Consider the following 27,476-nt stretch of genomic DNA (forward strand, 5'->3'; position numbering starts at 1 on the left):
GGACATAACACGAGCAGGGACAGGGCTTCTCACTCCAGGGCTGAACGTCAGCGAGTGTGCTCCTCACGCCGCCTCTGGCTTCCTCTCCAGGAAGTGAGTGTCAGTCTTCTGACGGCTTTAGTGTTTCCATTGTGACGACTTTCGGATCGCGCACTGTATTACTTTGCCGCAGACCCGGGGCTTAAAGAACAGAAGAGCCCTTCTCGCAGCTCTGAGGGCTGGACGTCCGAGGTGGAGGAGGCCTCTCTCCAGGCCGTGTCCTCACTTCACCTTCCCTCTGTCCTGGGCACGTCGGTGCCCCAATCCCCTTCCAGTAGGGTCACTGGTCCTACTGGACGGGGACCCTCCCTGGGGACCTCATTTTGCCTCAATCATCTCTGTAAAGGCCTTTTCTCTGTATCGGTTATGGTCTGAGGTCCTGGAGACTAGGACTCCATGTAAGAATTTGGGGGAGAACAATACTGGCCTTCACACTTAACGCAGCCTGCGTCCTCTCCCAGGAAAGACGGTTCATTCAGAAGAATGCCTGTGGGGACGCCCCTGGCCATCTGGAGGCCAAGACTCCGCACCTCCCATGCAGAAGGTCAGGTTTAATCCCTGGCTGGGAGCCTAAAATCCCACGTGCCTCGCAGTGCAGCCGAGAGAAGGAGGGGGAAGACAGCTGCCTCCTATGATATAAGATTCTCCGGCCCTCACACAGCAGAACAAGGCTCCGCTGGCCACGCCAGCCCCCCTCCCTGCCACCCATGGGGGCTGGTTTCCCATCCTGAGCCTCATGGCGCTCCGAGCTGCCCATGTTGAGCCCTTGCGAACGTGCAAAGGGAGCTCCGCAGAGTCGCATCTCCCCGCTGCCCTGCAGCTGCCCGAGGACTTGGGCCAGTGGTGCCCTCCCTGCACCTGGCAGACATTTGCCTCCACCCCTGCGCTCAGCCCCTGGCTTCTCAAAAATAAGTAAAATGCCGAGAGATTTCAGAAATGAATTTGACACTTCTCTGTGTGAACAATAAAAGAAAGACATGTATTTGGTAGGAAGTCTCTAGTTCATGCATGTCCAGTCACAAGCTAGGTAGGGTGAGATGGTTCCAGGTGTTTAAACACAGAAATGTGCCTCCCCACCCTGAGACGCAACCCCCCTGATGGACTCGCGAGCCATGAATGTTTCATTTTCTCCTCCACACGTTGTCCTTTGCCCTTCTGTGTCCATGTATACATATATATTTTTTTTTTTTCTGATCTAGAGCTTTTCTCCATTAAGAAGAATTCATTTTATGCCTCCAATTATGTCCAGCTCATCTACAACGTATAGATACTAACATTACCATGTGTTAAACATTCAATAAACAATCTTTTATTCTTTATCCCGCAGTGGCCAAATTGGATGGCTCAGAATTACAGGGAGGAAAATGCCCTGTGGGTGAGTATAAACGTCTGTATCTCTCAAACCTGGGACGTACGAAGAGACCCCACCTTCCGGGGGAACCACTGCTGGCAGGGCCTGTGGTCCCTGGGAGTCAGTGCCTCCTTTTGGACTGCTGGGCCACCTTGACGTACTGCACCTGGGGTGGCGGGTAGAAGTCGGCATCCCAGTTGTACTCTGGGGATAAGAGCTTGGTGGGCTTCCGGAGGAAAAAGTATTTGTTGAGGTGTTTTTCGTAGGTGCTGTTCAACCTGAATCTGAGGTCATGGATGATGCCGTTCAGGTACTCCTCCACGAGGTTCAGGAGCTCCAGGGGCGTGCCGCCCACGAATGCACCATCATAGTAGAAATCGCCCTGGCCAAACGGGATGCAAGCTGCCGACTTGGGCCTCCTCTCGTAGGGGAAACTGGCACGGTCCTTGAAGTACCACCAGGCATGGAGCTGAGCCACCAGCTCGCCCAGGACCTCCAGGCCCACGTTGTTCTGGAAGATCTGGGTGACGGTCATGCTGAAAAGGAAGTCGACCTCGTCCTGGATGTCCCAGATGATGTGCTTGGCCAAGCTCTTCATGCGCACGAGGTCGACGTTGTCCTGCCAGCTGTCCTCGGTGACGATGAACACTTTGAACTGTCGGAGGGGCCCCCACTTGATCTGGGGCAGCTTGACAAAGGTGTCCACCATAATGTAGAAAATCACTCTGTAGCCGTTCAGGAAGTACTTATTTGCCGATTGCAAGAACATCTCCAGGTACTGATCTGCAAGCCTGCGAAACACACAGCGCAGAGGAGGACGTTCGCCTCCCTAAAATTTTTTGGAAGGGCATCACCAAACACTATCCACATGGGAGGCGTCAAGTCGACGCTGCAGAATTCCCAGGGAGGAGGGCAGGAGGTCGGGTCTGCATTTCAGCTGCAGTGGTTACGAAAGAGGGAGGTAGTGGGCTGGGGAGTCTGAGAAAAGCCTCTGAAGTTTTGGAACGACTGTTGGAAAAAGAGTGTGAGAGCTAACTGGATATTAGTGGAAAGACAGCCAAGCGCTATTAATGATCCAGCTAAGGGAGGAGAAGGACTTCACGGGGGGCTCCCGCGGTAAAGAATCTGCCTGTAATGCGGAGACTCAGGTTCGATCCCTAGTCGGGAAGATTTCCCGGAGAAGGAAATGGCAGCCCACTCCAGTATTCTTGCCTGGGAAATCCTATGCGCACAGGAGCCGGGCAGGCTACAGTCCACGGGGTTGCAGACTCAGGCGGGACTTGGTGACTGAACAAGAATAACAACAAGGAAGGAGAGAAAAACAATGTCCTGTTTTGCACAGGCCGTCCACAAACAGTGGCTACAGAGGCCAGTGAGTGGCCCTTTGGAGGCGGGAGGTCCATGGATAGTGGTGTGCGTTTTTCCGAAATAAAGTGTGGCACAGGCTTGGCGACCCCTACCTGCCAGAAACGAAGACGGCCAAGCCCGTTGTGAGATTCTGCTTTCTGTAGTGTTTTTCCAGCGCCTTTCTGCTGAAAGTGCCTTCCCAGACAATGGGAGCAAGCCAGCTCGTGGTCGTGATCACATCGGGGCGTTCTCTGTTGAACAAAACAGAAACCGGTGGAACAGGTACCTTCAAATGACAGCAGCAGAGGCTGCCCCAGTGATAACGGGTAATGCTTATCGAGTCCCGTTTTGGGTGCCGGACACCTTTTTGGGTGCTCCTGTGGTCTGGGCCATGAGCATGTTATGGAAAAAATTTTTTCAATTCTTAAAGAGGCATAATGTAAACAAAAATTTAAATATCTGCCTTGTTTGACTTAATGACTCTTTTGGGAATTTACCCCACCGATGAACGCAGATGAACTCAGATGAACAATGTCAGAATGTATATTAATATATACAAAGTTGGTCACTGGAGTGTTCCTGGCAAGAGCCACAGCTAAACAATATAAAACCAAGAGGGAATTGGCTAATGGATAATGACAGGTAATCAGGAAGCAAGATACCCCAGAATCAGAACAGGGGACAGGACTCTTCCCCGAGAGCTGAGGCCAAAATCAGGAGAAGCCGTTCATAGAATTTTCAATAAATCAGGAAGCTTCCAACAAGCGGAGCAGGTCAGCATGAACTCCAGCGACTGGGAACCTCCCAGGATGGCTGTAATTTGGTGATTAGGGAAAAAGAAAAAACCTAATTACTGCAGATTGAATTCCTGTGTCTTTGTCTGTGTGCACGTGTGCAAGTGTGTGTGCCTGTGCCGTGCATGTGTGCATGGGTGTGTGCGTATGTGTTCACATGCAGACATTTTCATCTTTACCTGGGGTTGAACCAGTCTGAGAGCTGAAGTTCTTCTTGATTTTTCCTGGATGTGAAGGGAAAACCAAGTTATTATGAGTCAAGCATTCAGTCAACAATTATCTGCGGAGCCCTTGCAGTGTGGCAGGTGCTGTTAGGTGCTGGTCCAACAGCAGTGGGCCCACAGCCCTGGCCCCCACGCCGCCCCCCCAGGGCATCTGGGGCAGAGGGATGGCTCTAAAGAAGCCCCAGGGGTCACAGAGCTTGGAGTGTAGTGCTGAAGGCGGCACGTCCAGCCCCGATTCGGGACCAGGGACAGCCACCTGGGGAGGAGACCTCTTCCTGGGTTTGGAAAGGAGAGATGTGCAGGGGAGGGTGGCCAGGGAGGAAGGCAGGGAGGAGCGTGTGGTTGGGGAAAGGATGGAGGGAAACCAGCAGCAGGTCAGAGCTGTGTCCAGACAAAAGGCAGTCCCTCACCCGCTGTCTACTGGAGGCGCCCTCCCCGCCGTCTCCAGGTCTGCTGCCGGGTGAAGCAGGTGGTGCGGGGCCAGCCTCCGGCGTCCTGCCTCTTCCTGGATCAGCGTCAGAGCGCTTGCACCTATACCCATGGTACACAGAAGCTAATGCACTGAGAGAGGGCAGAAGAGAGTCGCTCAGTCGTGTCCAGTTCTTGCAGCCCCATGGACTATAACAGGCAGGCTCCCCTGTCCATCACCAACACCCACAGCTTGCTCAAACTCATGTCTATCAGATCGGTGATGCCATCCAATCATCTCATCCTCTGTCGTCCCCTTCTCCTCCTGTCTTTAATCTTTCCCAGCATCTGGGTCTTTTCCAGTGAGTCAGCTCTTCACATCAGGTGGCCAAAATATTGGAGCTTCAGCTTCAGCATCAGTCCTTCCAGTGACTATTCAGGGTTGATTTCCTTTAGGATGAACTGGTTGGATCTCCTTGCAGTCCAAGGGACTCTCAAGAGTCTTCTCCAGCACCGCAGTTAGAAGATATCAATTCTTCGACACTAAGCCCTCTTTGAGGACTTCCCTGGTGGCTCAGATGGTAAAGCATCTGTCTACAGTGTGGGAGACCTGGGTTCAATCCCTGGGTCAGGAAGATCTCCTGGAGAAGGAAATGGCAACCCATTCCAGTATTCTTGCCTGGAAAATCCCATGGGCAGAGGAGCCTGGTAGGCTACAGTCCCTGGGGTCGCAAAGAGTCGGGCACGACTGAGCGACTTCACGTTCACTAAGCCTTCTTTGGCTTCCCAGTTAGCACTAGTGGTAAACAACCCACCTGCCAGTTCAAAAGACAGAAGAGATGCAGGTTTGATCCCTGGATTTGGAAGATCCCCGGATTTGGAAGATCCCCTGAAGAGCACGGCAACCCACTCCAGTATTCTTGCCTGGAGAATCCCATGGACAGAGGAGCCTGGTGGGCTACTGTCCACTGGGGTCGCAAAGATTTGGACACGATTGAAATGACTGAGCATGCAAAAGCCATCTTTATGGTCCAACTCTCACATCTGTACACACACGGCACACACAAGCTAGTTGACATGTAGGTGTGCATGCGTTCAAAACATTTCGGAGCCAAGACGCAAAGAAATCCATAGCAGTTGAGAGCAGTTGCCTCCAAGAAGGTCCATGTTTGGCTTCCTCTTCCTCCTGGTTCTTCCATCATAGGAGCCTCCAGGTTCCTGCCCACTCTGCCCTCCAGTCTGTAGAATCTTCACACAATGGAGATTCTTGCTGGCAGAGAAGCCTCTTCCCGAGGGGGTCTGCCTGGCAACGGCAGGACCGCCATTCACTGTGAGCTTGAGAGAAGCAGCCCACGTTTTTGTAACTATGTCCCACGTGTCGTGTGGGGAATCATGGCTAAGAATGGTTCACTATTAGAAATTTGAATGCAACGGAGCATTCTGTGTTTTTATTTGCTGAATTTGTCAGCCCTCCCAGTAAATGATTGATCCTTCAGATCAATGGGAAAAATCACTTATGTTTTAAATTTGAACACAGACCTGTTGCAAAATTTAAATGACAAAATTATTTTAGAATTCAGATCCATTTATGTGCTCTCTTTTTAGCCATATGATGACCGAACACCTACTACGCGTCAGGCATCATTTTACAGTTGTGGCAACGTGACAAAATCCACACTGTGGACAGGTGTGCATTCCTTTCTGCAGACGAGGGCCCATCACTATGGCTCCAAAGATGTGGTCTCAACACCCAGTCCTCTCCTGGAGGGAAAATGCCACCGAGAGACATACAAGGCGTGATACCAAAGCTGGGGTTAATTTTTTCTGCCTTGATTTTGCATTATTAATTTAGTTTTCTTTACTTCCCTTCCTTTTATTCATTTTTATGTTGGAATAGAGTTGATTAACAATGTTCTGTTGGTTTCAGGCACACAGCAAAGTGATTCAACTAGACACATACTTGTATCTATTTTTCAAATTCTTTTCCTTTGTGGATTATTACAGAATATTGGGCAGAGTTCCCTGTGCTCTACAGTAGACCTTTGTTGGTTGCCTATTTTATATGTGTGCACGTCAGTTCCAGTCTCCCAACCTGTCCCTCCTCCCCGGCCCTTCCTCCCTGCTGCTGCTGCTGCTAAGCTGCTTCAGTCATGTCCAACTCCTAGCGACCCCATGGACTGCAGCCCACCAGGCTCCCCCGTCCATGGGATTTTCCAGGCAAGAGTACTGGACTGGGATGCCATTGCCTTCTCCTTCCTCCCTGGTAACCATAAATTTGTTTTCTAAGTCTGTGAATCTGTTTCCATTTTGCAAGTAAGTTCATTTGTATTTTTTTTTTTTTAGATTCACCATATAAGCGACATCACGTGATATTTGCCATTCTATATCTGACTTTCTTCATTCAGTATGATAATCCCCAGTTCCATCCATGTTGCTGCAAATGGCATTATTTTGTTTTCTTTTTCCCAGGTGAGTAATGTTCCTTTGGCGAAGGAAATGGCAACCCACTCCACTTTCCTGCCTGGAAAATCCCATGGACAGAGGAGCCTGGCGGGCTGCAGTCCAAAGTGTCACAAAGAGTCGGACAAGACTGAAAAGTAAGCACACACGTAGTCTTCCTTTGTATACATGCAACGTACCTTCTTTATCCATTCATCTGTTGATGGACATTGAGTCCCCTCCTTTTAAAATGAACTTTATTTTTAGAGCAATTTCACAGCAGACGTTGTGAAGATGGTCCCTGGACGCCCCTGCACCGGCCCCCGCATCACCGACAGCTTGGATTTGTAGCGGGCGTCCGTTGCTGTTGGTGAAGCCGGGGGACCCCATTATGAACTCAACTCCTCTCTTCCGTCAGATTTCCTCAGCTTGTCCCCAGAGCCCTTCTTCTGTCGCCAGGATCCTCTCCTGACCCTCCTGACGCACGTCTGCTTGGGGTCCTCTCGGCTGCCTTTCGCAGACCATATCACACCCTGTCCCACCTAACGGACCTTGACCACCCAGCTGGGCCCGTGTTTTCAGGCTCCTTCCGCTTTCAAGTGACTCTTTCGCTTCCCTGTAAAGCGGCTTCCCGGGTGGCTCAGATGGTAAAGTGCCTGCCCGCAAGGTGGGAGACCCAGGTTCCATCCCTGGGTTGGGAAGATCCTCTGGAAAAGGATATGGTAACCCACTCCAGTACTCCTGCCTGGAAAATTCCATGGACGGAGAAGCCTGGTCCATGGGGTTGCAAAGAGTCGGACACGACTGAGTGACTTCACTTAAAATCCACCCTGTAACCTTTATAGGGAAATCGCTATGGCAGCCCACGCATTCCACCTCCTGGAGGGCAATGTCTCCACCAATTACTCGGGATTCTTATGAACGGGGTGTTGTCTCTTCTCTGCCATCTGTGTACTTGTGGATTCAGTCCTTATTTATATCAGTGTGCACTCAGGCGGCTGCGAGGCGGCTCACTAAGCGCGGCCGAGAGGAGCTACCCTGCGTCCGAGGTCAGGGGCGGCCAGGAGAAGCCACCTCGCGCCCGAGGCCAGGGGCGGTGACCTTGAGGAGCCACCCCGAGCCCGAGGCCAGGGCCGGCGGCCGGGAGGAGCAACCCGAGTAGCGGTGGCTGCGCAGGCACAGGAGGGCCTAGAGGAGCTACCCCACGTTGAAGGTCAGGAACAGTGGCGGTAAGAAGATACCCCTCGTCCAAGGTAAGGAGCAGCGGCTGTGCTTTGCTGCAGCAGCAGTGAAGAGATACCCCACACCAAGGTAAGAGAAACCCAAGTAAGATGGTAAGTGTTGCAAGAGGGCATCAGAGGGCAGACACACTGAAACCATACTCACAGAAAACTAGTCAGTCTAATCACACTAGGACCACAGCCTTGTCTAACTCAATGAAACCAAGCCGTGCCTGAGGGGCAACCAAGACGGGCGGGTCATGGTGGAGAGGCCTGACAGAATGTGGTCCACTGGAGAAGGGAATGGCAAGCCACTTCAGTATTCTTGCCTTGAGAACACCATGAACAGTATGGAAAGGCAAAATAACAGGATACCAAAAGAGGAACTCCCCAGGTAATTAGGTGCCCAATATGCTCCTGGAGATCAGAGAAGCAATAACTACAGAAAGAACGAAGGGATGGAGCCAAAGCAAAAACAATACCCAGTTGTGGATGTGACTGGTGATAGAAGCAAGGTTCGATGCTGTAAAGAGCAATATTGCATAGGAACCTGGAATGTCAGGTCCATGAATCAAGGCAAATTGGAAGTGGTCAAACAAGAGATGGCAAGGGTGAATGTCGACATTCTAGGAATCAGTGAACTAAAATGGACTGGAATGGGTGAGTTTAACTCAGATGACCATTATATCTACTACTGCGGGCAGGAATCCCTCAGAAGAAATGGAGTAGCCATCATGGTCAACAAAAGAGTCCGAAATGCAATACTTGGATGCAGTCTCAAAAATGACAGAATGATCTCTGTTCGTCTCCAAGGCAAACCATTCAATATCACAGTTATCCAAATCTATGCCCCAACAAGTAATGCTGAAGAAACTGAAGTTGAACAGTTTTATGAAGACCTACAAGATCTTTTAGAACTAACACCCAAAAGAGATGTCCTTTTCATTATAGGGGACTGGCATGCAAAAGTAGGAAGCCAAGAAACACCTGGAGTAACAGGCAAATTTGGCCTTGGAATGCGGAATGAAGCAGGGCAAAGACTCATAGAGTTTTGCCAAGAAAATGCACTGGTCATAGCAAACACCCTCTTCCAACAACATAAGAGAAGACTCTACACATGGACATCACCAGATGGTCAACACCAAAATCAGATTGATTATATTCTTTGCAGCCAAAGATGGAGAAGCTCTATACAGTCAACAAAAACAAGACCAGGAGCTGACTGTGGCTCAGATCATGAACTCCTTATTACCAAATTCAGACTCAAATTGAAGACAGAAGGGAAAACCACTAGACCATTCAGGTATGACGTAAGTCAAATCCCTTATGATTATACATTGGAAGTGAGAAATAGATTTAAGGGCCTAGATCTGATAGATAGAGTGCCTGATGAACTATGGATGGAGGTTCGTGACATTATACAGGAGACAGGGATCAAGACCATACACATGGAAAAGAAATGCAAAAAAGCAAAATGGCTGTCTGGGGAGGCCTTACAAATAGCTGTGAAAAGAAGAGAGGCGAAAAGCCAAGGAGAAACGGAAAGATATAAGCATCTGAATGCAGAGTTCCAAAGAAAAGCAAGAAGAGATAAGAAAGCCTTCTTCAGCTATCAATGCAAAGAAATAGAGGAAAAGAACAGAATGGGAAAGACTAGAGACCTCTTCAAGAAAATTAGAGATACCAAGGGGACATTTCATGCAAAGATGGGCTCAATAAAGGACAGAAATGGTCTGGACCTAACAGAAGCAGAAGATATTAAGAAGAGGTGGCAAGAATACATAGAAGAACTGTACAAAAAAGATCTTCACGACCCAGATAACCATGATGGTGTGATCGCTAATCTAGAACCAGACATCTTGGAATGTGAAGTCAAGTGGGCCTTAGAAAGCATCACTAAGAACAAAGCTAGTGGAGGTGATCGCATTCCAGTTGAGCTGTTTCAAATCCTGAAAGATGATGCTGTGAAAGTGCTGCACTCAATATGCCAGCAAATTTGGAAAACTCAGCAGTGGCCACAGGACTGGAAAAGGTCAGTTTTCATCCCAATCCCAAAGAAAGGCAATGCCAAAGAATGCTCAAACTACCGCACAATTGCACTCATCTCACATGCTAGTAAAGTAATGCTCAAAATTCTCCAAGCCAGACTTCAGCAATACGTGATCCGTGAACTCCCTGATGTTCAAGCTGGTTTTAGAAAAGGCAGAGGAATCAGAGATCAAATTGCCAACATCCACTGGATCATGGAAAAAGCAAGAGAGTTCCAGAAAAACATCTATTTCTGCTTTATTGACTGTGCCAAAGCCTTTGACTGTGTGGATCACAATAAACTGTGGAAAATTCTGAAAGAAATGGGAATACCAGACCATCTGACCTGCCTCTTGAGAAACCTGTATGCAGGTCAGGAAGCAACAGTTAGAACTGGACATGGAACAACAGACTGGTTCCAAATAGGAAAAGGAGTACGTCAAGGCTGTACATTGTCACCCTGCTTATTTAACTTATATGCAGAGTACATCATGGGAAACGCTGGACTGGAAGAAACACAAGCTGGAATCAAGATTGCTGGGAGAAATATCAATAACCTCAGATATGCAGATGACACCACCCTTATGGCAGAAAGTGAAGAGGAGCTAAAAAGCCTCTTGATGAAAGTGAAAGAGGAGAGTGAAAAAGTTGGCTTAAAGCTCAATATTCAGAAAATGAAGATCATGGCATCTGGTCCCATCACTTCATGGCAAATAGATGGGGAAACAGTAGAAACAGTGTCAGACTTTATCTTTTTGGGCTCCAAAATCACTGCAGATGGTGATTGCAGCCATGAAATTAAAAGACGCTTACTCCTTGGAAGAAAAGTTATGATCAACTTAGATAGTATATTCAAAAGCAGAGACATTACTTTGCCGACTAAGGTCTGTCTAGTCAAGGCTATGGTTTTTCCTGTGGTCATGTATGGATGTGAGAGTTGGACTGTGAAGAAGGCTGAGTGCCGAAGAATTGATGCGTTTGAACTGTCATGTTGGAGAGGACTCTTGAGAGTCCCTTGGACTGCAGGGAGATCCAACCAGTACATTCTGAAGGAGATCAACCCTGGAATTTCTTTGGAAGGAATGATGCTAAAGCTGAAACTCCAGTACTTTGGCCACCTGATGCGAAGAGTTGACTCATTGAAAAAGACTCTGATGCTGGGAGGGATTGGGGGCAGGAGGAGAAGGGGAGGACAGAGGATGAGACGGCTGGATGGCATCACGGACTCGATGGACGTGAGTCTGAGTGAACTCCGGGAGATGGTGATGGACAGGGAGGCCTGGCGTGCTGCCATTCATGGGGTTGCAAAGAGTCGGACATGACTGTGCGACTGAACTGAACTGAACTGCACTCAGAAAGATCTGCTTTATGCTTTGGGATATAACCCAATACAACTTCCTTGTCTTGCTCAGATTCTTCCCACTTTATCCGCTGGAAGGTCTTTCACTGGCTCCTGTGTCCCTCTGCTCCAGGCTCCTCCTGTATATGTTCTGTCCCCCATCCTAGAAACAGCCACGTCTCCAAGGAAGCCTGGCTTGGGGTTTTGCTTTGTTTTGAAGAATAATATTAGAAACCAAGGTCTGGGGCTGGGAGTGCTAGCTGCTCCTGCGGGCTCCTCGTTTCTAGGTCCTCTCAGCTGGGCAAGCAAGGAAGGCATGTGTGTAGCTGTACCAACTGGCACAGAGGCATGAATCTGGAATTACTTCCCCAGGTAACTCTCCGCTGCTCCACAAAGCTACACGCGAGTGCAGACTGGTGTCTCCAGCCTTAATGCATCACTGCAGGGATCACCTAACTGTCCCCCGATTACCCACGCATTGCCACTCACCATCCACTCACTCAACTGTTCTGTCCCCAGATGCATGCACGCTGGCATCAGAGCTGCCGTCCTGCCCTCCTGTGGGGAAATGATTTATCCACTAGAGACAGTCCCCTGCATGGCTATCTTCTCCTTATGTTTACAGACTCCCAAAGAGCTGAGCCGACTCATTGGAAAAGATCCTGATGCTGGGGAAAGATTGATGGCAGGAAGATAAGGGGGCAACCGAGGATAAGATGCTTGGATGGCATCACCAACTCAATGGACATGAGTTTAAGCAGATTACAGGAGTTGGTGAAGGACAGGGAAGCCTGGCGTGCTGCAGTCCATGGGGTCACAAAGAATCAGACACGACTGAGCAACCGAGCAACCACAAACTCCAGACTCCACTGGTTTCCAAGCTGACTTTTCTCAGCACCTTCCTCAGCCCTCAGGGAGCTCACTCTGGCATCTTTGATACCGTTCGATGACTTTGGTCACATACAGCAATCCTTCCTGGGATTCCCTCGACTTCCTAAATGAGAGTTGAATTTGTCTAGGCTAAAATTCACTCTTTGTGCTAGAAAATTCTACAGGTTTTGAAAAAGGTGTAGTGCCACAGGTCCACCATAAGCAGTTCCACTGCCCCGAAATCCTCAGTGCTTGCCCAGCCACTCCTCCCCAAACCCCCAAACCCCGATCCCTCTACTGTCTCTGCAGTTTCGCCTTTTCCAGAATTTCATGTGGTTGGAATCATACAGTAGGTCGTCTTTTCAGATTGGCTTCTGGCTTCTTTCCCTTACCAATGTGTACTGACATTTCTTCTGTATCTTTTCCTGGCTGGATAGCTTGTTTCTTTTTATCATTGAATCATATTCATTTATCTGGATGCACCATAGTTTATTTACCCATTCATCTACTGCAGGACATCTTGATTGCTTCCAGATTTTAAATATTGTGAATAAAGCTGCTATAAAACCTTATGTGGGCTGTTTGTGAACATACGCTTTCAAATTACTTAGATTAATGATACTTAAGAACACCAAAGCTGGATCACGGGAAAGACCATGTTTAGCTTTGTAAGAAACCATCACGCTGTCTTCAAAGTGGCTGCACCATACGGCTGAGCTACTAGATGTGTCCTGGTGCCTGGTTGTTGTCTTAATTTGCAATTGAAAGTGAAAGTTGTTCAGTTGTGTCCGACTCTGTGTGACCCCATAGACTAAACAGTCCATGGAATTCTCCAGGCCAGAATACTGGAGTGGGCAGCCGTTTCCTTCTCCAGGGTATCTTCCCAACCCAGGGATCGAACTCAGGTCTCCCACATGGCAGGCAGATTCTTTACCAGCTGAGCCACCAGGGAAGCCCAAGTATGCTGGAGTGGGTAGCCTATCCCTTCTCCAGGGGATCTGCCTGACCCAGGAATCGAACCAGGGTCTCCTGCATTGCAGGCGGATTCTTCACCAGCTGAACCGCCAGGGAAGCCCAATTACCTAATGACAAGTGCTGTCCAGCATCTTTTTAGAAGCCTACTTGCTATCTTTATGTCTTCTTGGCTGAGATATCTGTCCAGATTTTGCCCATTTAATGAAGTTTTTCTTTTCCTTGTTGAGTTGTAAGAGTTCTTTGCCTATTTTGGATACATGCCTTTTTATCAGATCTGCGTTTTGCAAAGGTTTTGTTTTTCGAGACATTGTCTCTCATGGGAAGACTGCTTTTCAAATGGCGTCTGGGAGTTTGCACTGCTCATGAAGGGGCCCACGAGACATGGGCACAAATGAAGGCGGAGCTTGCATTCTTCTCATGAGAAACTGAGCTGGGCACAGGTGCATCCCTGGCTCCCACAGGCTGCCAGGGCAGGTCACTGCTGTCTCGTTTACGTCAGAACAAGATGGAACTTTGGGACCATTTGTAGTTTGTCTGAAATAGCAACTCGGTGCTATGACTTCATTTTGGTTTTCCTTGGTGGCCTTAATTATGTAAAATAGGCTATCCCAGGGACTTCCCTGGTGGTCCAGTGGCTAAGACTCTGCGGTTCCAGTTCAGGGGGCCTGGGTTTGATCCCAGGTCAGGGAACTGGATCCCACTTGCCACAACTAAGGGTTTGCATGTCGCAACTAAAGATCCCATATGCCACAGTGAAGATGGAAGACCCTGAGCGCTACAACTAAGACCCAGCATGACCAAATAAATAAACAGCTTCTAAAGTTATCCCCGACGCTCTGTTCTGCTTGCTCGGCCTTCTGCCCCTGGGACCTTCTCCCCCTGTTACCGTGGCTCCCTGTGCACCTGGGACAGAGCCTGGGGCCCAGACAGGGCTTGATCACTGTGCGTTGGATGTTTAAACATGAAAGCATGAAAGTATACTTTGCTTGGTCCCACAGAGAGGGGAGGTAACATCCGATTCATTTCGAAAGTGTTATTAACACCTTTGGACAAAACTCGGGAGGTTTCGAGCAGCTCTGCCAAGCACGGCAGGCGTCGATTCACCGAGATTTTCTATTTACCTGGAATAATGGTCAAACAACAGGAGCAGTGAAAGACCCAGAATCAACAGCAGCGTTTTCTTTTTACAGTTCATTGTCTCCTAGAGGAGAGGGAGAGAGAAGTCAGTTTTAAACGGAGTTGAAAACCCCTGCCGCCTCCCAATGACGGGCTCGTGGACTCATTCAGACACACTGGGGCGCCAACCCAGGCGTAAGGTCCCAGGATGCTCAGCCCTGGGGAGAGGGCGGGGAGACGGGGACACCTCTGCTCCACTAGCATCTCCTGGGGGTGCCGGCCACTCGTCTGGGGACTGAGTGCCGTCTTGGAGACCCCTGGGCCTTATCAATGTCCTCCTTGGCTTCGCAGAAGACATGTGACAGCCTCTCCGCTCGAGAGCAGTGACAGCAAAAGGAGGCGGTGACGAGGATGCAGCCGCCCCCAAAGGCGACCTTTTCCTCTCTCTCCCCCGGCGACAGTAAGATGCGCCATTCGCCCCAAGACCGCAGCAGGCTAAGAGCACGTGAGCCTTCTCCAGGCAGAGGCTGGGACGGGGACTGCAACCTGAACGAAGGCGTCAGGTGCTAACATGGAGACTTCGGCTCTGGCCAACGCCGGGGCTTCTGTCCCGTGTTCTGCGCGGGGTCGCTGTGCGCATGTCTGCAGGGCTATGGGCTATGCAATGAGCAGAGTGGAGACGCTGGCACTTCACTGCCAGCAGCCAGCTGGCCTGGTCTTGCACGGACCAGGAGAGTAGCCACGTGTGGCCGTCAAGCACGTGAAATGTGGCTGGTCTGAGCTGGGATGTGCTTCAAGTGCCTGAAACAGACTAGGCTTTAAAGACAAAGGAAAGAACTGTGTCTCATCAGTAGATTTATAGCAATTACATGGATTTGCTGAGCTAAGCACAAATGTCTGACGGCATGTACTCTACCTATTTCTTTTCATCTCCTACTTTGAAAGCCAGCAAAGGCTGGTCACATCGTACTCCAGCTGGACACTGGCCAGGCTTCCACTGCCCTACAAGGGGGCACTGCGTCCCCCACCCCCGCCCCCGTGAACCCAAGCGTATTAGCAATGCCACAGGGCAGGTGCCACGGCGGGGGAGTCTCCATCAGAGTGTCTCAGCAACAACACTCCCGAGGCAGGCGCCAAGGCAGCTCACCGGCTTGGATGCTTCTCAAGCGTCTCTCTTTGGGCCTCTCTTTGTAGAGTCCCAAGCCAGACACCCAGGTGGGCTCGCGTGGCGTTGAGCCTTCTGTGGGTGGTGATGTCAGCACCCCCTTTGATGATGTAAGCCCCAGAAAGTCGGGGTCACAATGACACCTCTGCCGCCCAGGGCTCCTCATGGTTGCCGGACGACAGGACTTTGTCCTGCTTGAAAAACTAAAGGATTTTTTTTTTTTTTGGTATTTATTTATTTAGTTGCATCGGGTCTTACTTGTGGCACCCTAGATCTTCATCACACCGTGCAGAGTCTTTCTCTGCGGTGCGCGGACTCCTTAGCTGCGACACACGGACTCAGTGGTTGCAGTGCACCAGCTTAGCTGCTCCAGGGCCGGTGGGATTTTAGCTCCCCAGCCAGGGATCAAACCCACGTCCCCTGCCTCGCAAGGCAGGTTCTGACCGTGGGACCATCAGGGGAGTTTCTTATTCTAAATTCTCTTTTGTATCTCACTTCCTCTGCCATCCCTCCCTGCTCCCTAGAGGCTGACCTTACAGGGAGGAGTTTTAAGTAGTTTGTGCACGCTGTGACAGAGAAGGGTAGCCCTCCCCTCCGCCATCTCCAGGCCGTGGACTCCCCGAGGAGAGCAAACCCCTTCTTCTGCTTTTCAGCATATTTTTTAAGTACATCTTTCTGATTATAGAAATAACACGTTTCAAGTTAATAAGATCTGTCAGATGTGTTAAAGCATCTGGGGTGTGGGATGGGGCCATGTGTGCACACACACGTGAGTGTGCATGGGTGTGCTTTGACACACGTGCATGTTTGCGTGTACGTACTTGCGTGTCCGTGTCTGTCATCGTTTCTGGAGCCAAACATCCATGGCTGTGTCTCGGTGGGAAGGTGACCCCGGCAGGCACAGGGGTGAGGGTGGTGGAGACAGGCTGTGGATGCTCCTCTCCAGGCTCAAGAATCCAGCCCCTTCCAGCAGCCCTGGAAGGCCCTTCAAGCAGGCGTCACCCTAGACAGAGTCACGGGGCCCCAGCGCCAAAGCACCGAGCGCCCTGCTTGTCCCGTGGGGTCGTAGACGCCCTGACCCCGGGAGGCATGTCAGAGCTGTGCTGTGGCCACAGCCGTCCTCCATGACAGAGCCTGTGACCTTCCAACCAGACCCCGGGGGCTGCTTTTTCTGTGAAAAAGTGCCTCCCGGCCTGGCCTCCAGGAATCTGGCTCGTGGACTAGAGGCACCTCCTGAGACTGGGTGCTTCACTCTAACCCTAGAGCCTAGACACAGCAGGTGCTCAATAAAAAACAAAATTCTATCAACACATATACCGTGTCTGTTCTCTAAAATAGGACTTAGCATCTGATGCCCCAGTTGGTCCAGCTCAGCCTGTACCCTGACCACCAGCCCGCCTTGTGCCTGGATGCACCAGGGGAGTGAGGACCTGTCCATGGAAGCTTAGGACCCTGACCTGCACGTGTGGCTGCCAGGACCACTCAGTGCTCTGAAATCAGAGCACCCAGGCCAGGCTGGGCTGGAAGGGGTGCCGTCCTCTGCCACTTGCATCCAAAGGCTCGGATAGGCCCCGGTGCCACCCACCTCTGTGGCTGGTGGGGCTTCAGGCCAAGACACCAGCCTGTCCCCACTTCCCTTTGAGACTTCAGACCCAGCCAGGCCCCCATCTGGGCGGCAGCCAGAGCCAGCCATCGCCTGCGGAGGACGGGGGCGGCCGCAGCGGCTTTTGGCCGAGTTCCCAGTAAGCAGAGGCCTGTGCAGAGGACGCAGAAGAGCTGGGGCCGGAAGCCACAGCACAGGGAGGTGAATAAAGGCTGCAGGCAGCAGGCAGGCCGGGTGCCTACCCACCGGAGGGCATGGCACTGCTTCTGCTGAGCCTGGGGCTGGGCCTGGTCTGCGCCCAGGATTTCAACCCCCGGCGCATCGTGCAGAGGAACTATGATGTTTCCAAGGTGGGGCTGCGGTTCGAGCCCTCCCCGGGGGTCTGGATGCTGGGTGGGAGCCGCATGCCCAGGGCCTAGCTCCAGGAGGGAGCAGGCACCAAGAAGTGAGGACGCCCGCACCCACCGCGGCCTCTGCCCTCCAGGTCTCTGGGACCTGGTACTCCATCTCCATGGCCGCAGACAACAGGAAGCGGATAGAGGAGGACGGAGACCTGAGGATCTTCATAGAGAGCATTCAAGTCGTAGAGGACAGTGGTCTCAAGCTCAGTTTCCACTTCATGTGAGTGTTGCCCCCATCCTCCGGAACTGGGGAGCATGGAGGCCCCCGCCCACCCTGCCCCGCTGCAGTCTCACCCCCGCCCACATCCATGTGGATCAGTGTCTGACCAAGCTGGGGGTGAGGGGGCGCTGTATGTGGGGCAGGGGGCACCAGGTGGTGGGCAGCAGAGTGCTGAGGCTGGGGCAGGGGTTCAGGGGACACGGTGAAGGGGCGGGGAGGGGTGAGGGGCGCTGGTCACATGCGATTGGGTAGGGTTGCGCTGTGAGCATCACCCACTGGGCTCCAGGTTGCATGCAGAGTGCACGGATGTGGCCATGGTCTGCGGCAAAACAGGCAAGAACGGGGAATACACCATCAACTGTAAGTGGACCCTTGTCTGACAGCCCCACTCCAGGTGAGCCCCGATTTAGGAGTTTATGGGACCCCCTGACAGCTGACCCCAAAGCAAGAGGGGTGGGCCTGGCCTGTAAAGGCGGCAGGAGGGCCAGCGGGGGTGCGCGCATGGGGAGCTCTAGAGCATCAGGGGCCCCCGCCGGCCCCTGCACCCTCGAGAATCCATGGCGCGGGCCCCAGGGGCTGCAGGCCCTGAGCAGAGCTTCTGCGCAGACCTGGGGGAGAACAGCCTGCGGATCCTGGAGGCCGACTACCAGCGTTACGTCATCTTGCACATGCAGAGCTCCAGGAACGGGACGGCCTCACAAGTGCTGGCGCTCTACGGTACTGCGGCCCGTCCCCGGGGAGGTGCGGGGCTGGCCAGGCCACCCCTACAGCAGCCCGTGGCATCGTGGGGCAGGGGCCCCCCTCGTCCAGGTGCCCCACACCTGCCCCTCCTTCCCCTCGCCTCCCCTCCCCACACGGCCCCAAACTTCTGTCCACAGGACGGTTCCCAGAGCTGAAGTCCAGCTTCCTGGACAGATTCGACAAAGCCTGCAAATCACACGGACTTGGCCCAGAAAAGATCATCCGCTTCAGCAACCAGGGTAGGCGTCAGGGCCTCCCACGCCAGCAGCCTGGGCCGGCAAGGCGCTCAAGGGCACGGGGGGTGGGGATGGGAGCCCAGGGCCTGGGGTGGGGCAGGGACCTCAGGCAGTCCCTGTCTGAGAGTCTGACTGTCTTCTCAGATCCCTGTTACGCAAGGTCAAGGTACCCATCCAGGCCTTCCGGTGCGTGAGCTCAGCTGGGGGCTGGCCGGGTGGCAGAAGAAGCCGGAGGGACTGTGGGGGTCCCCTCTCCAAGCCCATCCCTCACCCTGCATGCGGGGTTCATCCTGCCCCCCAAACGGGGAGCCTCCTGGGGTGGTGGGGGCTCGGCAAACATGCCTGCTTCCAGGTCTGGGGTGGCTGTAAAGCTGGACTGCAAACCGGGCCCCAAAAAGCGCAGTTCATCTTCTTGCAGTTCTGGAGCCCACCGGCTGAAATCCAGGTGTGAGCAAGGCTGAGCTCCCTCTGGAGGCTCCAAGGGAGGGTCCCTCCTGCTCTCCCAGTTCCCCGGGCCCGTGGCCGCATTACGCAGTCTCAGCTCCCGGTCGCACTGCTCCTCCTCTGGGTCCGTGTCTCTCTCCTTCGGTCTCATTTGAGGACACGTTGTTGGAGCAAGGACCACCGGCCTTCTGCAGGACAACCTCATCTCAAGATCCTCCCCCTCATCCCCTCCGCAGAGAGCTCTTCCCTAAACAAGATCCCATTCCCAGGTTCCGGACACTGAGATCTGAGGGCAGATGTATTGTTAGGGTTGGGGGGACTGTCCACCACACAAAGGCTCCTTCTCCAGCTGACCTCCCCTCTCAGGATCCGGCCTGGCCCCTGTAAGCTCACCCCCTCTTCCTGCAGGGACTGGCCCGCCAGAGCGTCTCTTCTGAGAAGCAGGGGCCTGCAGGCCCCTCTGATGAGGGTCTGCGAGGTTTGGAGGGGAGGGGTCCCCAAGGTCATCAACCAGGCCATGCACCTCTCTACTCCCTTCCCTCTGATACCAGTGACCCCTGCCCTCACCCCACCTCTTGGTGAGTTCACTGGGGGGTCCTGAGCAGCCCACAGTTGCTTCATGGGTTAAAAGTTGACTGTCCACTGGGCAGCCCCCCGAGAGGCGTTGAGATCATGTCCACACCACGACCTCTGGGCAGCTCTGCCCAGCGTCCCCCAGTTATGACAGCCGCAGGCTCCCTGCAGGCCGGCAGCCGAACAAACTGTGGTCGAGCCTCACACCAGAGACCACGCAGGCGACGGGCCTCCAGGGAGTCAGGTCGAGTGAAAGCAACCCACCTCCAAGGCTTGGTCTCCCAGTGACAAAACCGCAGCCATCTCAGGGGGCAGCGGCGGGAGGGGCCCTGGAGGAGGGCAGGCTCTCACGGGGCCGGAGGCTCTGGGCGGCTGCGGACACGGGTGCCGGGCAGGAAGGACAGAGCATCTGCAAGGGTGGGTGGTAGCCACCCCAGCATGGGTGGGGACAGCGCGCTGCCCCGCGGCCCTGCAGGAGGTCGGCATCAGGAGAGTGGATGAGGGGGACTGGGAGCTCTCTGCATTGTTCTCACACCTGCCTGTGAATCTCCAGTGCTCGCAAAATAAAAGGTTAAAGAGAGAGACAGAGTTTGTCCTTCCTACCCAGAAAACGTCACTAGGCTCCTCCCCTCCCCAGGGCCCGGGGCGCTTCCCGCCAGCCTTGGCCTCACCGAGGCCCAGCCCTCACCACCCCAAGGGCCCCTGCCCCCAAACCAGGGTTCCCTCCGCCCCCCCAGCCTGCCCTTTGAATAGGGACCAGACTACCCCCGTGTGCTTGCCAACCCCCTACCTGCCTGCAGTGCAGCTCAAGGGGGGAGCTGCAAGGCCGGGGCGGGGCGGGGGGCACCCCCCCAGGGGGAGGAGGAGTCAGCCCCATCCCTCCCTCTGCAGAGGAGCATAGCCTGCTGCCCTGGAAACCTCGCAGATGGGGGCCAGGGCTGCGAGGAGGACCAGGAAACCCACCCCGCCCAGCACCACTGTCTTCAGTCGCTGAGTCAGCTGCCCTGGGGACGGGCCCCAGGCGGAGGGGATAGAGAGCTTTGAGTCCCTTCCTCAGGAGCCAAAGGCAGGACAAGGAGACTCCATCTGGATGGCCTGGAGCCTGGGGCAGCCCACACGCTCACGAGCCCGGCCTCCGGCTCCCTATGTGGAACCCCACTCCAGCCTGTTGGACCATGGCAAGGGACACGCAGGAAGCTGCCCACGCGGCTGGGGCCTGCTGGTGTGGAAAGCTGGTGTCTAGGGAGAACTGGGGCAGCCCAGAGGGACGCTTGGGTTGGGGCTCAAGACTCTGGACCACAGGGAAGCAGCATCTGCTCCCGAAGGAGGCTCAGAGGGGAGCTGAGCCCAGAGTAGGGTGTCCCCAAGCTGCTGGCTGTCTGAGCCAGGCTCTGTGTGGGACTGGGGCTGCCCACTGCCCAAAGCAAACCCAGAGACCCCCAGGTGGAAGGAAACAGGTGCAGCGGGCAGCGAAGTTGGAGCCCACAGTCCACGGTCAGAGCACAGGGGTGAATATCCGGAGGAAACTCTAACTTGAAAAGACACACGCACCCCAGCGTTCACCGCCTCACTCTTTACAGCAGCCAACGCATGGAGGCGACCTAAATGTCCACCTGCGGGGGGATGGGTAAACAAGGCGCACACACACGCAAGGGGATACCTATTTAGCCATTAAAAAGAATGACATAATGCCATCTGCAGCGAGATGGATGGACCTAGAGATTACCATCCTAGGTGAAGTAAGAAAAAGATAAATGTCATATATCTCTTGTGGAATCTGAAAAAACAAACGAACTTATTTACAAAAGAGAAATAGACTCACAGACATAGAAAACAAACTTGTGGTTACCGAAGGGGAAAGTGGGGCACATAATTTAGCAGTTTGGGATTAAGATAGACACACAACTATACATGCTGCTGCCCCGCGGCTAAGTCACGTCCAATTCTTTGTGACTCCACGGTCTGTAGTCCACCAGGCTCCTCTGTCCATGGGGAATTCTGGGCAAGAACACTGGATTGCGTTGCCATTTCCTTCTCCAGCAACTATATATAACAGACATGGGTTCAATCCCTGGGTTGGGAAGATCCCCTGGAGGAGGGCGTGGCAACCCACTCCAGCATTCCTGCCTGGAGAATCCCATGGACAGAAGAGTCTGGTGGGCTATGGTCCATGGGGTCACAAAGAGTCAGGCACGACTGACTTATATTGGCTGCATATATAAGACAGATAATAACTAGGACCTACTGTATAGCAGAGGAAACTATATTCAACACCTTATAAAAACCTATAATAAAAAAACTGAAAAAAATATATATATAACTGAATCAGGTTGCTGTCCACCTGAAACACTATAAATACACTATACTGCAATTTTTAAAAAACTAAGTAAGTTAATTGAAGATGGTTCAGTTCAGTCACTCAGTCGTGTCCGACTCTTTGCGACCCCACGGACGGCAGCACACCAGGCTTCCCTGTCCATCACCATCTCCCGGAGCTTGCTCAAATTCATGTCCATTGAATCGGTGATGCCATCCAGCCATCTCATTCTCTGTCGTCCCCTTGAACAGTATGAAGAGGCTTGAGGACAGTACGTAGAAAAGACACCCGGTTGCCCCAGAGCGCCAGTGGGGTCTTAAACAGGAATGTTCTGCTCAGCATCCACATTCATCCTACCTGTTAGGACGTGAAAGGTTTTCTTTTCAGGAGAGAAGGACGATGGTAGCCCTGACAGCCCCCCGTCCTGCCCTACGTGGCCCCACCTGAAGGTGCCCATCGCCAAGGCAGCTGGGCCAGAGTCAAGCACCCAGAGCGTTGGAGGGGACGCCAGCGGCAGTTTTGGAGGCTGGGTCCGGCAGGGGCAGGGAGCATTGACATCCTGAGCTTCCTGGACTTGTGAGCAGGGGTCCCCGGGACCCACGCCCACTGAGCCTTGTGAATCACTCCTGGACGGGACTCTGCCAGTCCAGTGCAGGCGTGGGCAGACTCCAGGGTGGAGGCAGCCCCAGGGGCTGGTGGAGTGTGGCAGGTCAGACCGCAGGGCTGGCCGGGGGAGGACAGGAAGGGAGGACGGCTGAGCCCTCCCGCCCAGCCCGGCAAGAGGCACCCAGGCATGCAGCTCTTTCATCCCCGATCCCCCACACCTTTCCTCTCCGGAAGGGAGCAGCCTTCTCTCTTGGCCTCAGGCAGCAGGGGGCAGGAGGAAGGACCCTCCAGTGGGCTTTGTCCAGACTCGGATCCGGCCTGACGGGGCCTCTGGCTGAGCAGGAGCAGGGTGCAGAGTGCCAGGCCCGAGTGGGCGGGTCTGCGGGTACAGAAGGCGCCACAAAGCCCCGAGGCAGGGGAGAGAGGCCAGGAAATAGAGGCCAGCAGCCCCGGGCCACACCTGAGCTCCGGACACCGCCCTGCAGACATGGCTGCTAGAAAGAGGGCTGACTGGAAAGGCCTAGGTTCGATCCCTGGTCAGGAATCTAGACGTCCCATGCCACAGCAAAGAGTTTACATGCTCAGAACGAAAGATTCCACGTGCTGCAACTGAGACCCAGCACAGTCAAACAGAGAAATCGTTTTTGCAAAAATGAAGAGCATGGCAGCAACCACAAGCAGGATCCAAAGGCCTGATGTGTACCGAGCTGGAGCTTTGTGGAGAGGAGGGAGTGACATGCACACCGCAGGGAAACAACCAGAACATTGTAAGAAATGATGGAAAAGCAAAAACCCAAACTTGATGAAAGACAATGTTTGGGTTCTAGATACTCGACAGACTCCAAGCAATGCAAACCACTGTCAGGCCCGCTGAAACTCAAAGGTAGCATCATGCAGGAAACTCTGGCTTTGCTTTTCCTCTGAAATGACAGAGGACGGAGGATGAGAAACCGTCCCTGGGAAGCACCGATAGAGTAAACAGACCTCGAGCCAGAGTTCTAACCCAGGAAGCGTCCTCCAAGGAACAGAGCCCCGCGATGGAGGCCGCCAGCTCTCACCCATCGCCCAGGGCCACAAGCTGGAATCCGGGAGTGAGGCTCCAGAGGCCTCTCTGAAGGCCTTGCTACAAAGCCAACAGCAAAAAAACAAACAACCCAGTTTAAAATCGGGCAGCAAGTGGGAACAGACACTTCACAACAGGAGGCAGACGAATGGCCAACACGCCCGTGAGAAGGTGCCTGCCGTCATTAGTCACCAGAGAGGTTAGTCCAAGCCAAGGTGTCCTCCAACGTCACACCCACTGGAACAGCTGAAATTAACGGCTGACTCACGCAGTCTCTGCAAGGGTGCAAAGTGAGCATTCTGGAGTGTTGTCTTGGGGACACCAACTGGCACATCCACTCTGGGCACGTTTTTGTAGTTTTGAATAGAAGCACACCTGCTCAGGATCCAGCGAGTCTACTCTTTAAATATTTCATTAACTGTCCAGTCATTCCTTTAGTGTTGAAGGTTTGTTTAGTATGCAATACTAAATATTCAGTCTTTGGACCCCAAATAAACGGAATTGTTAAGTCACTAAAGAACTTCCAGGTTGAGGGCAGGAGGAGAAGGCAGTGACAGAGGATGAGATGGCTGGATGGCATCACTGACTCAGTGGACATTAATTTGAGCAAACTCAGGAAGATGGAGAAAGACAGGGAAGCCTGGCATGCTGCAGTCCATGGGCTGCAAAGAGCTGGACATGACTGTGCAACTGAACAGCAACAGAGGACTTCCACGGGCGAGAGTCAAAAGCCATAAGGAAGCCGAACGCCCACCGACAGCACCATGATCCGAGGAACAGCACGGGAGTGCTGCTCAGCAGTGAGGATGCGCCAACCACAGCTCTGCGTGGCGAAGAGTAACGTGGGTACAGCCACGAACGCCGTCCACACTGGAAAGGAAGACATAAAATTACCTGTCTGCAGATAACATAATCTTATATGGAGAGACGCCTTAAAGATCCTACCAAAAAACATGTGAGTACTAAGAAAAGAATTCAGCAAACTTGCAGGGCACAAAGTCAGCAGATAAAAATCTGCTATATTTCTGTACACTGACAATAAACAGAATTTGCAAAGGAAACTTTAACTGTGAAGACAATTCCATTTACAATAGCATCAAGAATGAAATACTTAGAAATAAACTTAACCAAGGAGACAAACACTAGGGCACTGAAAACCACTGCTGAAAGAAATTAAAGATGCAAATAAATGGAAATACATTCTAGGTTTGTGGATTGGAAGACTTAACATTGTGAAGATGTCAGTTACACCCAAGCCATCAACAGTTCATTGCAACCCCTATCAAAATCCTAAAGTTTCTTTTTCTTTTTTTCAGAAATAGAAAAAACCATTTTAAAACTCATATGGATCCTAAGAAATAGAAAAGCCCACTTAAAAATTCTTATGGGAACTCCAGGGATGCCAAGTAGCCAGAACAACCTTGGAAAGCAGGGCAAAGTGGAAGACTCACACTTCCTGATTCCAAAACCTACTACAAAGTTACAGTCATCAAAACAGTGTGGCACTGGCATAAAGACAGATTACGGAGCAATCAGTAGACAGAGGGGTCAGAACTAAACCCTCACTTTTATGGTCAAATGATTTTTGATCAGGGGGCCAAGACCACTCAATAGGGAAAGAACAGTCATTTCAACAAACAGTGTTGGGAGAACTGGATCTCCACACGCAAAAGGATGAAGGTGGACCCTTACCTTACATACATACAAAAGTTACCTCGAAACGGCTCAAATGTAAGAGCTAAACTGTAAAGCTCTTACCATCTCGCCACTTTTAACTGGACGGCTCCGTGACACTAAGCACTTTCACGCTGCTGCACACTGTGCTAAATGTAGGGGAGAGCTTCCTAACTTTGGATCACGCCAAGATTTCTTGAATATGAAACCAAAAGCACAGATAATAGAAAAAAAAAAACAACACCCTGAACTATGTTAAAAAGGCAACACAGAATGGGAGACAATTTTCGCAAATTCTGTATCTGATAAGAGACTAATATCCAGAATACATAAAGGTCTTTTACAACTCAATAACAGCAACAGCAACATTTAAAAATGGGCAAAGGACTTGAATAGACATTTTCCCCAAGGAGATATACAAATGGCCAATAAGTACTTAAAAAAGGTCAAGATCAATAATTATTATGGAAATTGAAACCAAAACTACAATGTGCTATCACTTCATACCCATTAGGGCGGCTGTTATAAAAGCAGACGAAACAAGTGTTGATGACAACGTGGAGAAAACGAGAACCCTCATTTGTCAGAGGGAGCGAAAAATAGCGCAGCCACCGCGGGACGCAATATGGCAGTTTCACAAAGAAACACAAGAGTTTTTATTTGATCCAGCTATTGCATATCTGAGTACATACCCAAAATAATGGAAAGCAGGAACCCAAAAAGATATTTGCACATCCAGGTTCATAGCAGCACTAGTCACACCAACCAAAAGGCTGAAACAACCCAGATGTCCACAGACAGATAAACAGGTGAACCAATGTCGCATATAACACCATTTGTTCATAACATATTCACAATGGAATATCATTCAGACATAAAAAGTGAGAAATTCTGACACAGGCTTCTTTACCATCTGAGCCACTAGGGCCTGTAAGAGGCCCCTCAGTTCAGTTTAGTCGCCTAGTCGTGTCTGACTCTTTGCAACCCCATGGACAGCAGCATGCCAGGCCTCCCTGTCCATCACCAACTGCCAAAGTTTACCCAAACTCACGTCCATCGAGTTGGTAATGATATCCAACCATCTCATCCTCTGTCATTCTCTTCTCCTCCTGCCTTTAATCTCTCCCAGCATCAGGGTCTTTTCAAATGAGCATCAGGTGGCCAAAGTATTGGAGTTTCAGCTTCAGCATCACTGCTTCCAATGAACATTCAGGACTGACTTCCTTTCGGATTGACTGGTTGGAATTCCTTGCAGTCCAAGAGGTCCCTAGAGGAGTCAAATCCATCGAGACAGAGTGCAGATGGCGGGGCCCTGCGGCTGGGGGAAGAGAGAAGAGACAGTTTTTTGTGGGGACAGAGGGTCAGTCTGAGGAGATAAGAAAGTTCTGGGGAGATAAGAAAGTCCTGGAGACAGATGTGGTGATGGTTACACAATGATGTGAGTGTGCCTGATACCCTAGAACTGCAACCTTCATCGTAAGGCAATTATACTCCAATTTAAAAATACATTATACATATTTAAAAAGTGGTTGAGACTGTAAACTCTGTTAGGTATGTCATATCATAATGAAAATTAATTTAATAGTAATGTGGATGAATCTCACATATTCCACACAGAATAACTAGACACAAAAAGATATGCCCTGTGATATGGCTTTTGTGAATTTCAAATACATCTAAAATGAAAATGGAAGTATAAGAGCCATTCCAACAGCCGCACCGGGGGCTCCGGGCAGCCGCACGCACCTTGGTGGCAGGCGTCTCTATGCAAAAGCCAGGTCTTCACTTCCTGGTCTAAGGTCCAATGGGTCAGTGGCTCGGCCACCTGCACGCTTGCCATACTCACACACACACCACTGGAGGACACAGCAAGATCCAAGGCAACCAAAGACTTCTTTCTGGGAGGACGTGAGCAACGCGGACGGACCAGCCCCTCTGGAAACAACCCACTAAGGGGGAGCTGCATGCAGACACAAGACCAGCCTCATGCACGGGCCGGGGCGAGCGGGCAGCCTGGGGCCAGCACGCAGGGCTGGATGAGACGCATGCGGGACACCTGAGTCTCCGTCCTGCCAACTTGCAAGATGGAGAGCCGAGGGAGCCCCAGGTTTGGACCTCAGGGCCGCCAGGCTGGGGGGCCTGCAGGGTCACTTGGATGAACACCCGTGGAAGGCCTGCGGCCAGCCCCCGGACAGGCTGGTCTCCTTCTGACCCCCTGCCCAGGCGCGGCTCCCGTGCTGCCGCGGAGCCGGCTGTGGTATCAAACAGCTCCCCGCGGGCTGG

General features: G+C 52.1%; 2 protein-coding genes across 2 annotated transcripts; one reads left to right on the plus strand and one right to left on the minus strand.

The window, feature by feature from the left end:
• Positions 1,326–15,392, minus strand: GLT6D1 (glycosyltransferase 6 domain containing 1). The gene is made up of 5 exons (XM_005687296.3): positions 15,298–15,392; positions 14,156–14,235; positions 3,711–3,755; positions 2,851–2,988; positions 1,326–2,181 (listed from the first exon to the last, which is right to left on the minus strand). The coding sequence occupies exons 2-5, from the start codon at positions 14,227–14,229 to the stop codon at positions 1,512–1,514; spliced, it is 927 nt and encodes a 308-aa protein (XP_005687353.2). The 5' UTR covers positions 14,230–14,235; positions 15,298–15,392; the 3' UTR covers positions 1,326–1,511.
• LCN9 (lipocalin 9) lies at positions 16,933–20,115 on the plus strand. The gene is made up of 7 exons (XM_018054791.1): positions 16,933–17,268; positions 17,403–17,539; positions 17,826–17,899; positions 18,146–18,256; positions 18,418–18,519; positions 18,661–18,702; positions 18,935–20,115. The coding sequence occupies exons 1-7, from the start codon at positions 17,173–17,175 to the stop codon at positions 18,952–18,954; spliced, it is 582 nt and encodes a 193-aa protein (XP_017910280.1). The 5' UTR covers positions 16,933–17,172; the 3' UTR covers positions 18,955–20,115.

Source organism: Capra hircus, chromosome 11 (assembly GCF_001704415.2).
Source record: "Capra hircus breed San Clemente chromosome 11, ASM170441v1, whole genome shotgun sequence".
NCBI classification, from domain to species: Eukaryota; Metazoa; Chordata; class Mammalia; order Artiodactyla; family Bovidae; genus Capra; species Capra hircus.

Coding starts and splice junctions, on each gene's coding strand:
- GLT6D1 (XM_005687296.3), bottom strand. CDS start 14,229: ATGAACTGTAAAAAGAAAACGCTGCTGTTGATTCTGGGTCTTTCACTG. Junction 3,756..14,155: donor TTGTTTGACCATTATTCCAG/GTAAATAGAAAA, acceptor CTTCACATCCAG/GAAAAATCAAGAAGAACTTC. Junction 2,182..2,850: donor GCCGTCTTCGTTTCTGGCAG/GTAGGGGTCGCC, acceptor TGTGTTTCGCAG/GCTTGCAGATCAGTACCTGG.
- LCN9 (XM_018054791.1), top strand. CDS start 17,173: ATGGCACTGCTTCTGCTGAGCCTGGGGCTGGGCCTGGTCTGCGCCCAG. Junction 17,269..17,402: donor GGAACTATGATGTTTCCAAG/GTGGGGCTGCGG, acceptor TCTGCCCTCCAG/GTCTCTGGGACCTGGTACTC. Junction 18,257..18,417: donor ACAAGTGCTGGCGCTCTACG/GTACTGCGGCCC, acceptor TTCTGTCCACAG/GACGGTTCCCAGAGCTGAAG.